At 40.6% G+C, this 16,560-nt stretch overlaps 1 protein-coding gene across 4 annotated transcripts in view; it reads left to right on the forward strand.

The window, feature by feature from the left end:
- Positions 1–317: 317 nt before the first annotated feature.
- The window catches only part of LOC122405315 (Y+L amino acid transporter 2), a 29,658-nt gene continuing 13,415 nt past the window's right edge, over positions 318–16,560 (forward strand). For 3 of the 4 annotated variants that reach the window (XM_043409971.1, XM_043409970.1, XM_043409969.1), the window contains exons 1-3: positions 6,139–6,251; positions 10,366–10,613; positions 11,624–11,870. In XM_043409971.1, the coding sequence (XP_043265906.1) occupies positions 6,197–6,251; positions 10,366–10,613; positions 11,624–11,870 (550 nt within the window). In that variant the 5' untranslated portion in view covers positions 6,139–6,196. Of the gene's footprint in view, positions 624–6,138; positions 6,252–10,365; positions 10,614–11,623; positions 11,871–16,560 lie in introns of those variants that run through there. The other variant, XM_043409972.1, reaches the window with a different exon arrangement.

The following is a 16,560-nucleotide window of genomic DNA, read 5'->3' on the forward strand; positions in this document are numbered from 1 at the left end:
CCGAATCTCTGCCGTTCCAAGGGAATTGTAAATCCTGTAAAAGTTGAAAGTACATTGCTTCGAAAGATTGTTGTAAAAAGAGATTTAGACAGTGTTCCAGGTATATAATAATTGTCGGAAAGAAACCGATAGACGGGTCGATCGAGCTTAGGGTGGCATGGCTTTGTTTGTATACGCCCCGTGTATATAAAATGCATAACGTTCTTGTGCCATATACACCCATAGAGAGCGGCAGGGAGAGGGAGAGAGAAAGAGCAGACGACATGCGCCGACTCTCGTCGGTCGCACTTTATAATGCGCAAAGCCCTGGAACGGAACGTGCGTTGAACACAGCGTTCAGAGCTCGACCAGTGCGCATGCGGTACGTTTCGTGGCTCCTCGCGTCCTCGTGTTTCGTCGCGTTCGATCAAAATCCGCCCCGTCTACGTGCGTGGTGTCCACGTTCCGCCCGTGCAGACGCCGGTGAAGCCAGATCGGCAATTAGACAACGAGAAACCATGCTCCGAGGGTGACTTTTGTGTCAATGCCGGACCTCTCTTATCCGTGATCGACCACGTGTACGTGACCAGTGACATTTTCGGACTTTCAGAGAAAACCACCACCGAGAAACACATCGAGTCAGGGTGAGTGACGCAACACGATTTTCGTTTACGTCTGTCGCCGGAGATCATCGGTGACGTCGGTTTTGTCGTTTTCTCGACGGAACGTTGAATGAAAAGTTGTTGGATACGATCGTTAATAGCGGGACCATAAGGTCCTGGGTACCACTGGTCGCGATGGAGCAAATTGAGTTACGAATGTCGAGAATCGTATCGTGTCGATGAATAGTGCAAAGATAATACGACGAACGATGGAGCAAGTTCGAAACGAATGTAAACAGTAGCAAGACGATTTCTCGTTAGTATTTAGTACACATTTCGATAAATAGTCACTGTTGGTTTGTAATGTAAAAAAAAGTTGATTGGATTTTATCGTTCGATTGGAAACAACCCTTCCGCGGTCGAGATGTCGCTGTCTTCTGGATGACACTATTTTTTCGTCGTATCGTGGTAATCTTTTGTCTGACGTCAATTCGTGTTTCTGCAGAGTTAGCGCGAACGTAGGACGGGAATTGGGTTCGGAAAACCCGGTCGGCGACCCACGTGGCCTATTGATTTTCTTGCCCTCCACGCCGCTAGGCCGACGGTGGTGGAAACTGGCCTTTTCTCCATCGGTTAACGCACTGTGCGAATATAACACTTCGAAACACTTCGAACATCTGCTGTTGCGAAATAAGATTTTCGAACTCCTATTTACTCAGAGCCTTTTCCTTATTTTGATCGGTGCTATGCAAACTCAAAATTAGGACTACAAATTTAACCACTCTCTGTATGTTACCGAATAAAGAATTGTCATGTTTGGGTTAGGTTTGGCGGGACGATTCGTCTTTCTAGCGTTACAAAATATACTGCGCCCCTTGGCACGATAATCGACCGTTTTCCAGCCAGCTAATCGATGCCATACCGCTGTCATGATCCTTAAACGTTTAGTTACAGTTTCTGACAGGTGGGTAGGGTCATTGTCATCGTTTACATGGCAAATAGAACGATCACGACTGTTTGACAAGCGGGGTTATTTCCAAACAATTTACAAAACGTACATTTCCTTCCGATTCCGTAAATAAAAAAGGCAACATTAAATTTTACACTTTACAACGTTCGTTACAGGAAGTTCTTCGATCGATGGTATCGATAACTATTTTTATACGCTTCAAATATCGTGAGAAAGGTGGATAATAAAAAGACGCGTGCAAAGTAGTCGAGTGAGTGTTTCGCGCGAAGAATTCAGAAATGTTCGCAGTCTTGGCAAACTTGCACGATTTTGTATACTTTTAACGTTTTCGTGGATAAATATTCAAACAAGTTTCGAACGAACTCTCGTGCAATGTTTCGACTTTTAAAACTTCGTTAGCGGTCGACGGCTTGCAGCGTGCATGTATTCCCCTGTTGTGTTTATAAATCAAACCATAGATGTGGTATAGATTATTCAATCTATACGACTTCTTGTCCTAGAATTTTTCAACTCTGGAGACCCAGACTGGTACACGAATTTAGCATTCGTGAACGTTTGGAATTAAAAGTAAATATTGGAAAATTGATTTATTTTGGAAAGAATAAATATTAAAACGGAGGAGTGGCTCTAAAGAGATCCGAACCCTGGGCTTGCTGGTCTCTCGTGAAATCATTTCAATCAAAGATTTTAGGTGCTGCACACTGCACTCGAAATACATTTTTGTACATAGTAGGATAATAACAGATAAATATTTATGTATCGCTTATCTTGTGTCAATAATTATATATTAGAATAATAGTAACAGATATGTTAATATTTATGTATCGTTTTTACGGGTCTCGCTAATTGTTGTGTATTCCATGGCCGCCACAGTTTATCTTTCGTTGGTCGATATTTTTATTTGCGTAAGAAATTTCTAATCGAAAGCCGCGGTCCCGCTCGAAGGGCGAATAATGTCGGATGCAGCCACTGAAATGCAAAAGGGGGGACAGAATTTTTTAATAATAACGTCTGTCAATCTACGTTGCTGCACCAAGGGGCCAATACTACCGCGTGGTTATCTTTGACGGGTGCTTAAGTACAGGTCATGTTACCGTTAGACTGCCAGGAGTGTCGTTTGTGAAAGATCAATAGAAACTGACGCAATGTTCCACGATACTTTCGGGAGAATTTTTTTTTTTTTTAACAACCACCAACTTTCGAGGTTATGTTCGCCGACAGTTTGAATCGAATATTCAAGTTCAGGTCGAGTTTAGATTTTAAATAACTTGTAAAAAAAATCGTTGGATGGCCTTGAGGGGAAGTTCGGTTGGGAACCCAGCGCGTGGAAAAAGGGGTTCCCGTGTCGTCCACACGGGACGACGAATTCCGTGCACGTAGACGATTCAGGATTGTGTGCGTAACGTTGAAAGAGCAGGCTTGAAGTTCGAAGCTGTACGAGTGCTAGACTGTCGTATTAGGAGTTCGAATTAAAGAGGGTTGCTTGCACGAATCACGGACGCTGAGACTTCGGGGATAAACCTATCGGGGGCCTGATTCGAATCGAATAATATTTTACAAATTGTGATCCGGGAGTCTCGTAGATTTTTTATTTGACACGTTCTCCATCAATGATTATCGTGACAGCTTTACGCTATTTAGATACATATGTGCGATAGCGACGATTTATAAAATTCCGTTGAAGTAGCTAGTCGTTTCTATTAAAATGAAGGCTGCAGTATCGACCATTGTCATGTTATGTGGGATACCATATTGGAAATATTCCATTGGGCTATTTACTACGTCGAATGAGATTATTACATATGTACGTAGTGTGGTCTGTGGCGAACGGTTTTTCAACGTGAAAATTATGTGCTTTGCAATTTACTATTATGGTCTGCCCTTAACCTATTAAGTATCAGTGCTATATTTAGGAGATATTCTTGTTAACAATGTATCATAAATATAAATATTCTAATAATAATTTTGTGTAAAACGTCCTACTTGAACGCATTATAATTTTTAAGCAAGATTTGTGAACTTAAGAGTACTTCTGTTTGTTATTTTATACGTTATGCAAGTGTTTTGATATTATTACGTAATATGTACTTTTAGATCGTAGTGTCACGTTTACCAAACAGATGTTCTTTCATTTCTATCAAACGTGATTTCGGATGGAACATTTTTAAGCTGTCCAAACATTTCCTTGTTATCACGGCGTGTGTGATTACATAGGAAGGTAAACTGTACACGGACAATTATTCGAACGCAAAGGCAGAATGGTATCTTTGAACACGAGACACGAGGAAATTTGATATTCTATCGTGACACGGTAGAGACGAACCATAGCACCGTGTGGTCGTTGACACTGAAACTCACGTGTCCGCGTTCGACGCAATTTACTCTTTCAATCTGGATGATCGATTATAGATTTTAAAAGGTGTCTGTTACCTTACGACTCAACAAGTAGCATTGCAATCTGTGATGTACTGTTCACACAAATACATACAGGGTGTTCTGACACCCCTGGGAAAAATTTTAATGGGAGACTCTAGAGACCAAAATAAGTCGAAAATCAAGAATACCAATTTATTGATCGAGGCTTCGTTAAAAAGTTATTAACGTTTAAAGTTCCGTTTGTAGAACGACAATTTGCCAACAGCTGCGCGCGATGGTAGTTGGATGGTTTCGAATTTTTTTCTCGAAAATTGGTAGGATTTCGAGGGCATGTCTATTCACAAAAAATGCTTGTAATTGCCCCCTGCAACTAAATATAATTTTTATAGTACGATTTGAAATTTTTTAATTTCGTCTACAAATTTCAGTACCTTCTCGAATTTTTTTCTCAAAAGTGCGTAGGATTTCGAGGGTATCTATATTCACCAAAAATGATTGTAATTGCCCCCTACAACTGAAAATAATTTTTCCAGAACGATTTGAAACTTTTTTTTTCGCCGAAAAAATTAGGCATCTATTCAAATTTTTTTCTCAAAAACGCGTAAGATTTCGGGGATATGTCTATCCACCAAAAATAATTGTAATTGACCCCCGCAACAGAAAATAATTTTTCCGGACCGATTTGAAACTTTTTTTTTCGCCGAAAAAATTAGGCATCTGTTCAATTTTTTTTCTCGAGAACGCGTAGGAATTCGGGGATATGTCTATCCACCAAAAATAATTGTAATTGACCCCCGCAACAGAAAATAATTTTTCCGGACCGATTTGAAACTTTTTTTTTCGCCGAAAAAATTAGGCATCTGTTCAATTTTTTTTCTCGAGAACGCGTAGGAATTCGGGGATATGTCTATCCACCAAAAATAATTGTAATTGACCCCCGCAACAGAAAATAATTTTTCCGGACCGATTTGAAACTTTTTTTTTCGCCGAAAAAATTAGGCATCTGTTCAATTTTTTTTCTCGAGAACGCGTAGGAATTCGGGGATATGTCTATCCACCAAAAATAATTGTAATTGACCCCCGCAACAGAAAATAATTTTTCCGGACCGATCTGAAACTTTTTTTTTCGCCGAAAAAATTAGGCATCTGTTCAATTTTTTTTCTCGAGAACGCGTAGGATTTCGGGGATATGTATATCCACCAAAACAGGCATTTAATATTTTATCGAATTGATATCACAAAATAAACTCAAAGATATCGAGAATTCGGAGACGGAAGACTAATACAAACATAGCTACCCCTACAGATTTATTTATACGTACTTACGATAGCGCGTATTTCAGGACGATGTTAAGTGTTTGTAAATAAGCGTAACAGATAAGAATATATTCGGCTCTGTGAATATACCAGCAGCCCGAGAACAAATACAGTCCGGCACCGCGATAGGTGCTTCTAATAAAACTATCAATTTCGTCCAACATAGAGATAAATGTACCTTGACGTTGACCGATGCCAGTAAACTATCACGTTAAACAAACCCGATAAAGTCTATCAAACGATTTAAGGCTTCTCCGGACGTTCGATAAACTCGTAGTTCCAAATAATATTTCTTGCCTTTCGAAACTTTCGTCGCGTTTCGCAATTCGTGATTAATTTTTAAAAACAATATTTCACGATCGTCGACTAACAATTTGTTCGATCGCGTCGCTTACGTTTCCACTCGCGATTAATTACATCATTTGTCGAGCAGACCACTCGAGTTTCGTTTATCGCGCCGAAAAACAAAGTCCATTCGAAGAAAATAATGTTTCGTATCAAGTTTGTAGAACGTCTCTTCGATCGTATCGTCGCGGACAAATTCGTTGGAAAAACGTCGTTGCATGTCCGAGGTTGCTCGGTTCCTGTTCTCGCGTTACCATCGTGGTCGCGTGGATGCAGTTACATCGATCGGTTCGCCTCCCCTTTCGCGTTCGATCTTCCGCGCGAATCCCACAGTGAAACAGGAACTGGTTGTAATTGTGTCGTTTCGATCCGTCGTACATAAAACTCAATCTTTTGCCAAGCTTCGCTCCTCCGTTCGTTTCTCGCGACGATTGCCCGGCTGGCCATACTTTTCCGTCGTTTCGTCGGTCGTTTCGTTCGACGATGCGCCGCCTTGGCTCTGCCAGTGCCGACGCAGGAACGATAACGTGCGCGTCTGTGTACGAACCGTCCAACGGTTTTGTCGTTTCCCGCGTATCCAATAAGTAAAGATTTCCTCCTCGATTACATGGCGTGGACGACACGAAGATCCAGGTTGATGCTGTACACGTACGGGACTTTCGGTATGTGAGACGGTGACAGTGTTTCTCAAATTAAGGGACGAACGAGATCTCTGGTAGCTGTTTCTGGAAATGCTCGGGTGTCGTGTTACCGTCGACGACTCCGTACAGTAAACACAGTTATCTCTCCTTTGTCCGTTCCCCATCACCTGTTACTCGCTCTACCAAAAGATTTGTCCTGTGAACAAATAAATAAATTAATTAATGAAAATCAGGGGGGGGGGGGGTCATTTCGCGGATGTTCCTTGTCAGGTACCATTATTACCGTGGAGCTTGTTTTCTCTCGACGGTGCGTTATGATTGACGACTCGAATGTGCACGCTGTCAGTCAGGGAATTAAAGTGAAGTATTTACGACGCGCGGGTGAAAACTTTCATTAGAACGTGCACAGAACGCGATTATTTATCTTCGTGGGACACGTTTCCGCGGTGTAGAACATTCTATTGAAAAAGTAAACAAGGATAATTCCCTTTCTATTCAGCAACCTTTGTACTAATAACGGTACTTTCGTTTCGTAGGAAATTATAGGTTTTTGCTGATATTGCAATTACACATTCTTCTACTTAGTCGAGCATGTAGGGTTACGTCGATTCGCGTTCAACGAAACAGACGGAAGTTAGACTGGTCGTAGCTTGTAATTTTCTCCTATTAAACGCGATCAAAGTCTGATACAGTGGAAGAGATATGTATAATCTGTAATTATAAAACTAATTTTATAGTAGCAAAATCTCTGCTCGAGACATTTCGTTTCCAAGAAAATTGATTCGGGAGAATCGCGAGACGCGTCTAGGTTTTTTTTTACGGTCTATCGAATCTTTCTTGCCATCCAAAAATAGCTTTTTCCGCGGAACATTATCTGTTCTAAAAGTGTCTTTCGCAAATCATAGACTCCCATCGGATCTACGAAACTCAGCGTTTTGGGAATCTCGAGAATTTTTAAAATCCTAAATTGGAATTTTCCAATACTGTGGTTAAAAATTGCGAAAGAAACTGGAATCGCTATTTTTAGTCCGGTATTATGGAAAGTATTTATTTTTTTTTTGAGCACGCTAATTTTCGATTTGCCTTTAAACGTGGAATTTTTTGGCTCCTTTCGCTCGGAAAGTAGCCGTCCTTCGTTACGGATATATATACTTTTTTTCAGAGGAAGAATTCTCGAAAAGAAACACCAGCCCACGCATAAATTTGTGTAATTCTATTTAAAGTAAATTTTCCACGATTCTCGTGGGTTGGGCGCCAGTCAAATCCTCAGTGTCAATAATTATACCAATCCTCTTCGTTGACTTTAGTAACCTCGGGGCAGTGAAACGAATGCCTCTTATTTTAATTGATTGACAATTTAATTACCATATGAATTTGGTGGAAATTTCTAAAAATTATTATGTCGTCGTTCGTATGAGAATATGTGTCCGTTTTTGGACGGTTCCGTCTCGGGTGTGCAACGAAGGAAAGGAAAGGTCGATAATCGAATCAACGGGTGTTGCGCTGTTTAGTTCCACGCGTGACCGTGACTCGCCTTTCCCGCCGGCAGGAACTTGTGTTCAACGTGTGTCAACGTGGCTATTAAGCAATTAGGGAATTTGCGGAATCCGGTGATTAAATGCTGGTTTAAACGATCGCAGGGGCGGCCGGTGGATTAAGAAACTGGTTTGTCACCTGCGATGGAAAATACGCTTAGGTGGTAGAAAGGTGTGTGTCGACGTTCGCGAACGCCATTGGTCCAGATTCGCACGTCCAAGAAAGAGGGAGAGCGACGGTGTCGACTGGCGCGATAAACGCGAACGATCCGCGAAAGTCACATGTTCGATATCTGTTACGTTCGCGCGAGACAATTAATCTGAGAAGCTAAAATTATATGTACAGATAACATCAGAATAAATAACAAACAACTACAATATATTATCTTCAACACATGTCTGTCCGCTGACCGTCATGTGGATCAAATTGATTGTTCTCCAATTTGAAACGATTTTTTTTAAACCAAAAATGTCACTACATCGGAAGGGCAACGATTTATAATAGTGATAAGGGATGATCTTCGATCCTGAAAATTGAAAAAATTCTGAAACTTTGGGAATATATAGACCATATGTTGACAGGGTATATAAATATTTACAATCTTTGTTTATCAAAACGGAAGCGTTTGCACACTGGTTAGGGAAAACGAGATCGTTTAACGATAGTCGATGCATCGACGATGCTAAACGAGCTCCGGTGGTGCAAATTGGATAGTGCATCGAAGAGTGTGTCGACGAAATTAGGTTAGGTTAGTGTGCAGCATGGATATCGTCCCTTGGTTATATTGGTTTGCGGAAGTTTAATGCGTCAGGTTTCTTGCAGGGCTTTGTTCTTGTTCGGAAAAAAAATTTTATTTGTTATTATTTTTTCACGAGCATATCATTAACAAATCGGCAACGCTCTCCCGATGAAAATGAGTCCAAACACGACCTCGTTTGAACTACTTTTAGTTATTCGAATTTGGTGAATTTTCAAAAATGATTAATATAACCTATAATAAAAAATAGTTCTAACAGGGTCGTGTTTGGACTCATTTTCATCGGGGGAACGTCGCCATTTCGTTGATAGTAATCTCGCGAAGATATAATGAGAACCATATAAATTGTAATATTTATATAACCTATAATAAAAAATAGTTCGAACAGGGTCGTGTTTGGACTCATTTTCTTCGGGGGAACGTCGCCATTTCGTTGATAGTAATCTCGCGAAGATATAATGAGAATCATATAAATTGTAATATTTATATTACGTATAATAAAAAATAGTTCGAACAGGGTCGTGTTTGGACTCATTTTTATCGAGAGAACGTCGCCATTTTGTTAATAGTACTCTCGTGAAGATATAGTGAGAACTATATAAATTGTAATATTTATAACATTTACAACAATATCAATTTTCATTAGGATGAAATCAAATGTTACGTATCTTATTGTTCTTGGCCGAGTCGTGATTCCGTAATTTCAATCCGATGTAAAAATTGGCACTTCGAGGCGAATACTACATACTACAGATCGTTTCGAGCGAGGTGGGATGCATTATTCAGAGGAACGATGGAAATTCCTACGGGGGAATTTCTCAGATCGTCCAGAAGTAGGACAACGATAAGAAAAGACTTTTCCCCGTTGCACAGCGGAGCAATGCTTTTATCCAATGAACCGAAGGAACGAAGAGTAAAAAGTCACAGCCGGCGGACTCCTGAATTTACTATTTCTCTACAATGGTTGTTTTTATGCCGTTCGAGGTTGATCAACATGTGGTGTTTTCGAAATAACTGGTTCTGCCAGGCGACCAGAGAAAAATGAAAAAAGATTCGAAACATTGCTTTTACCGATTGAATAATTTGCAATTCTCGAAGGACAGGAAAATTGCAAAAGGCACTGTACAAAGAAACGTAACGTTTCTATAAACCATGTGTTAATAAATCTTTGAAACTTCAATCTTTCTGTTTACAATTTCTCTCCCCCCTTTGAAGTCTTATGCATCCGTCACTGACACCCTTTTCGCTGTATTACTTGCCTCTTAGTGTAAATGGATCTTCGTGGAAATTCAACTTAGGTATGCGAAAGTGAAGGGCTCAGCCTTTAAAACAATACCAAGAAAATTATTGTACGACTTCTACCAAGTATAAAGATACTTACGGTTGACACTGTATGCAACTTTACTTAATCGTACCTTTAAAAGTATCTAGAAAAAAAGCTAGCAACATTGCATAAGCTTCTAAATTCTTAGAACGTTCTTCTTTCACTCCCGTACACCGTGACTTTCAGTTTCACGAAATATTTTGTAACCGAGTTATTTACCTAATAATAAAATTTGAGAAGTAGCGACAAGATACTCGACACGGTTATTTGTTAAGCTACTTATTGCGCGCGTAATAAGGAAGTTAGAAAGTTTGATAAAGTCGACAGATTTACAGCGTGTTTTGGCTCGTGCAGATAAATGATTCGAAAGATAATGGTATATGTCTGGTAATGTAAAGATATCATCGAATTACTGGCGAACGCGATAGCAATTTGTCACGCGGAAAATTGAACGAAAATCGCGGGTGATTTCCGAGGCGAATGACAAATTGACACGGATTGCGTTTGATCTGTTTCAGGGAGGATGTCGAAGTCGGGCAGCATCAAGGATGGCGAGAAGGGGCCGTACGACGCGGTTCCCATCACCGACAAACCCAGCGACGAGATCAAACTGGAGGCGAAGATGTCCCTGATGAACGGCGTCACCGTGATCGTCGGTTCCATTATCGGTTCTGGCATATTCGTTAGTCCCACCGGTGTCCTCAAGTACACGGGCAGCGTGAACGCGAGTCTTTTGGTGTGGATAGCTTCCGGCATTTTCTCCACGGTACATACCATCCTCCTTATACACCATCGATGTCTTCCATTTTGCGTACGATCGAACGAGCAGACGAGAAATTGAATCGTGGTTAAATTTAAAATAAAAACTGTCCCGAGACGGATTTTCGTACGATATACGTACAAGGCAGATATTTTTAGAACGAACCCCAGACGTGACCCGACGGTTGAGCGTTTCTATCCCCCCCGACTGGGGGGATCCCCCTCGGAGTCGGTGAAGCGTGAAAGATGACACCTAAAAAACGGTTGGAGTTGGGGTGCCAGCGACGATTTGTATACAAAATAATGCTTTCTTTCTCTCATTCGTTCTCGCTCGCTGTTTTTTTTTCTTCGACTACAACCGTCGACGCAGATAAAGACGACTCTGAGACTCGATGATATAAAGAACACTTACCCTAACCTCTTTCACTTCTTCTTACGATCCGTATAAAGTTTCTTTCCATTTAAAATCCAATTTCTATAGTTTAAGCCAGACCTAACCTAGACTAGTTCTAATAGGATTCGAAGGGACATTTTTTTATATTTGTGAACCATGATGATTGCAGTACTATCTTAATTTTTTCATTGGAATGTTTCTTTCCATTCCAAATACAATCTATAGTTTAAGTCAGACCTAACCTAGACCAGTTCTAGTAGGATTCGAAGGGACATTTTTTTATATTTGTGAATCATGATGATTGCAGTACTATTTTAACACAATCACGAACCGTGACGTTAATTTTTTCATTGAAATGTTTCTTTCCATTTCAAATCCAATCTCTATAGTTTAAGTCAGACCTAACCTAGACTAGTTCTAATAGCATTCGAAGGGACATTTTTTATATATTTGAACCTTGATGATTGCAGTACTATTTTAATATGATCTCGAACCGTGACGTTAATTTTTTCATTGGAATGTTAATGAACGTGAGACACAAATGGTTGTTAAACGTTGTAAGTTGTCGTATTTGCGATACGAGACAGCCATAAGATACAAATTGATTTCTGGTTGCACAACAGGTAGGCGCATACTGTTACGCGGAACTCGGATGCATGATCAGAAAGTCGGGCGCCGATTACGCGTATATCATGGAGACCTTCGGACCTTTCATGGCGTTCATCAGGCTCTGGGTCGAGTGTATGATAGTGCGGCCTTGCAGTCAGGCCATCGTGGCCTTGACTTTCAGCGTTTACGTTTTGAAACCAGTGTTTCCAGACTGCACGCCACCGGACGAGGCGACAAGGATACTTGCTGCATGCTGCATATGTGAGTAGAGGACATATTTCGCTCTCTTATTTCTCCTGCAATGTTATTTAGAAACGTCGACTTCCTTTGTAAAATAGGAAAAGCCCCAATTACAATTACCCATTGCGTTATTTATTTTATTTACATATAAAAAATATACGTCCCTTAATTCTTACGTCGTGGATCTCGCTTATTTTGCGCCAGAGAAATCAGATCGTGAAAATCGAAACGAAGAACATAATTCACTCTACTATGCAGGCTTGCCAGAAATATTGAGCAAATAAATTTTTACACAACATGTTGTGCCCTTGATTTCTTTATTTTTTCGTAATCTGATTTCACTTACATGGACTACAAAAACATTTACAAATCTGGAATAACCCGCTGGTGATTCGACCTGATTTTGATTTCGATTTCGGTTTACAGTTGACACGTGGTGTGCAGAGTCCGACGATCAGGACCAGGTTGTTTATTCTCACGGAGATTGAGCTCCCGAGGCAATGAAATATTACTCGTAGCGTTTAATCAAACGTCTCTGTCGTTTCATGAAGGTTACAACCCCTCGAATTCTTCTGATTGGCCCCCCCCTCGGAATTTTCGTTCTGTTACGAGAACTCCGTCGTCGCATCCTTTATAATTGAAAGGTCGTTCCGTAATCATTCGTGGCCGGATTGTCAGCTAATCGAATCACTTTCTCTCTGCTTTAACGTTATTCAGCTTCTTCTATTATCTTGGCCAGCGTGCATTCAGACCTGGGCCGCTTTGACAGCTTCATTCGACTTTATTCAACATATTAATGCGCCCTAATTTAGGACAATGACCTTTGCGTCCTAATCTCTGATTGAATTCATTGGATAATAAAAGAATTTTTGTTCCGACAGAAAGCCAGAAACAACGTCAAAAGTAAAGACGATTATCGCACTTCTTCTCACGAGGTTGAGATTTTCTTAGGGTTTCGATTAATTGTTTGTAATAAACATTTTACTAAATTCGTTTTATAGGGTGCACAATCGTTAAAATCTTTTGCAGGACGGTGAGAGGGTTCTTTTGTCAGGAAAAATGGATTGGCAATATTTGTAATGGTCCATGGAATCGCGTGGCGGTTTCGTCCTTGGCCGTTTCTCTCGTGCTTTCCCCGGACAAAAGCTTCACTCTTCGTCCCGTAGATGGAAACGTAGGCGGGGGCGTCCTTCGCGAAGCTTTCAGAGCTAATGCAGCGTCTCTCGTTACGAGAACAATTTGTAATTCTCTCAATAATAATCCTAGCCTTGGGGTCTCCTGTTCTTCCTGTTTTCTCGGCGATCGAGATGTTGTCCCATCGTGTTTCAGAGCCCGACGATTTCTCGGGGGAGTCCCTAGTTCCGTTCCAAGCCCCAATTAATATCCTCCGGACGGAGTTATATACCAATTCTACTTTAAAGGGGCTCATTCCTTTGCAATTTTCGAAAGATTCAGCATTTTTATCATTTTTCTTTTGAATGAACATTACAGGGACGATATCCAATATTATTGCACATTTTTCTATAGAAAGAATAGAAAATAATTTTGTTGGCAGTTCTATCTCGGTCGTTAATGACGCGTTTTTTCACCGAGAGGTGATTCATTAATGGTCGTCGCATTAAACCTTGACGCGCGAAGTATTCTTCGCATTTAAACGAACAACGTGCTACCGCAGAGGAATGTAATTTCCTTTCAAAACGATTCCAGAAAATCATCGATCATCCAGCTTGAAATTCTGATCTATTGTAGTTACGCATCACTTAATCACTTAACGCTCTAATCGAAGCATACTCGAGTACACTGGTATTGCATTTGTCTGCTAATCAGAGTTATTCTAGGCATTTGTAAATATTCCCAATATAACAATAAAAAACAAATACTATATTTTTATTATATTCTCAATTATTTATAAAAGCGAGCGTCGAGTAGTTGATAAATGATGGTTTTGAAACCGCGTCGGGAATTCTATAAACGTCTCGTTTTTCTCGGTTTGTTACGAAGCAAAGTATAACGATTCTAGGGAATCTAATAAAACCTGGAATTCCCCAAGTCACCCCGGCCGATTCAACCCAAGAAAGTGTCTTGAATCACGATTCTTGATATCCCATTAGCAGCGACTGCTCTCGAGAATCCTGTCTCTAGAAATTCCCGTTCCAGTTTCTCGAGGAAACGATTTTCAAGTATCACGGAATTCCCCGATCCACGGGGAGAATTTTAAAACACGTTCCTCCGCTTGGAACGATAAAAAAAAATAGCGACGCTAATGAACTTCTCCGTCAGAGTCGAGCAGAAGGAACGTGTTTATTTTTGGGAAATCCCTTCCTGCGCGAAGAGACACCGCAAAAAAAGATATTGTGTTCCCTCTGCGGTTGTCGCGTCGAGTTGTCGTCCGTCCATCCGTCACGGTATTGTGACCACGTCGCGCGTATCGTATTACAGGATCGCGAACGTTATCCACCAACACGTGCCCCGCAGAAATGTCTTCGAATATCTCTTTTTCAGCGACAACGCAACTGCGTTTCATTCGTCAAAAGCCCTGCGTCTAATTACCTTTACGGTCGAATTATCCGCGCTCTATTACTCCGGAAACAACGATACTTTTTATCTACGAAACGTGCTCTAGAACAGCGAATGTCTAGACGCATACTGGGTGGACAGAAACTTGGTTCGTTCAAGGTATTATACAGAGTGTTCGATCACCTCTGGAATCTATTTTAATGGGAGATTCTATAGGCCAAAATAAGACCAAAATCAAGAATACTAATTTGTTGATGGAGGCTTCGTTGAAAAGTTATTAACGTTTAAAGTTCCGTCCGTACTGAATTTTTTTCTAGAGAGTTGGTAGGATTTCGGGGGTAGGTCTATTCACCAAAAATGACTGTAATTGAGCCCCACAACCGAAAATAATTTTTCCAAAATGATTTGGAATTTTTCAATTTTGTCGAAAAATTTGTCGACCTATTCGAATTTTTTCCTCGAAAACGCGTAGGATTTCGGGGGTATGTCTATTCACCAAAAATGATTGTAATTAACCACCGTAACTGAAAATAATTTTTTCGGAATGATTTGAAAACTTTTTAACGAAGCCTCAGTCAAGAATTTTGGCCTCTGTATTATTATTCAAACGCTATTAAGTAATACATTTTTCGTCGTCGAATCCGGTCAGTCGATCGTCCAAAATAATTATATAAAATTGGTTCGTTGTTAATGCGTGTTTAATCCGCGGACCAATCGTCGACAGAGCAGATGTTAATTAGAGTCGTAGAAACAGGGCGTAATCTCCTCTCGTCTTGCAGGAAACGACTTTCACGGGGAAACACGCTCGCAGACGTAATAACACGTCAAAAACTGCGGACAGAGCGCGCTAAGAGGAAGACGGAAACGAGACGCTCCGTGGAACCGGGGCGTTCCGTTTAATTTCCGATAAATCGTTCGGCGAACAGTGGACGACAGTTTCCTGAGAGGAAAATGAAATGGAAATTATCTCTCGGCTCTGATCTTTCTATCGCCTATGCGAATACGTTCCGCGAACAGCGATCTTAAATATTTAGCCGATCGAAACGTTCTCTTTTTCGACCTTTCAATATATTTTTTTTAATTCAGCAAAAAAAAAAAAATTTACATAATGGGTTAATCCTTGGACAATTTTTCTCTCTTACAATGTAGACCTATTATTTCTAATCGTACAAAAATTTCATTCCGAAGCCCTAATAAGCAAAGTAGGCATAGTCGGTGCGTTTGTCCGAGTTTTTGCCGAGTCCATAATTACTATTGTATGCGCGTTCGTTACATGTATATAGTGCCCGTAAAAGAAAATTAGTTCCGAGAATGGAGATTTCAACGATGAAAATCATCGATCAACTCCAAGGGGAAACCAATAATCGTTGCAGAAAACTAACAGTTATTCATGGACATGTTCATCTCTAGATTATACGTGTGGGTATCGTGTATCGAAAAACTCGTTAGGCGATACTTATTTTACACAGTTGATAACAAGTTACATAAGTGTGCCATAATATTCAACAACAGTGTACTGGCGGAATGAAAATTTTCTATGTATAACGATAAGTACTATTTTCAATCTCTTATCTACAAACAAAGATACTTTGTTAATTAGCGTTTCGAGAGGAAAGAAAAAGACGTATATTAGTTACCGGGGAATCGAACTCGGACCTACCGCGTGGGACTTTCGTACGTTACCATTGCTCTACAATGCTATTCGACTGACAAGGAATTAAAATCGTTTTTCTATAGAATACTGAAACTTTAATCGTTAATATTTAAAAAATGTTTGAGCATCCCTATGAACGTAACGACCAGGTCTACGAGTGTGCAAAGTTTCAATAAAATCGGTGACCCGAAGGCCTTGCCCTTTCCTCGACAGTATCGATGTGTGTATCTCAGTGGATTCCAAAGCCCGATTAGTCTTAACGTCGGTAAGTCTCGAGAATCAGGCAGTGGTCGTGTGAAAAGACTGCGGTAGCAATCACGTCCAATTGCGATTAAATGTAATCTTCTAATAACGTGTCAACTGGCGAGCACAACAGCATAATTCGCCGAAGGAGGCACAAAGGAAGAGGACAAGGCGCTCGGCAGACGTTAGACGACGCGAGACGTTCCTGTTTGTGGGGAAGGAGACACGGGAGAATAACGAAAGAAGGAACCCGGAGGGGTAGGGCGAAAAGAGTCTCGTGTCATTTCTCGAGGTATT

Source organism: Colletes gigas, unplaced genomic scaffold (assembly GCF_013123115.1).
Source record: "Colletes gigas isolate AHSC1104 unplaced genomic scaffold, ASM1312311v1 Colletes_gigas_Sc00004, whole genome shotgun sequence".
Lineage (NCBI taxonomy): Eukaryota > Metazoa > Arthropoda > Insecta > Hymenoptera > Colletidae > Colletes > Colletes gigas.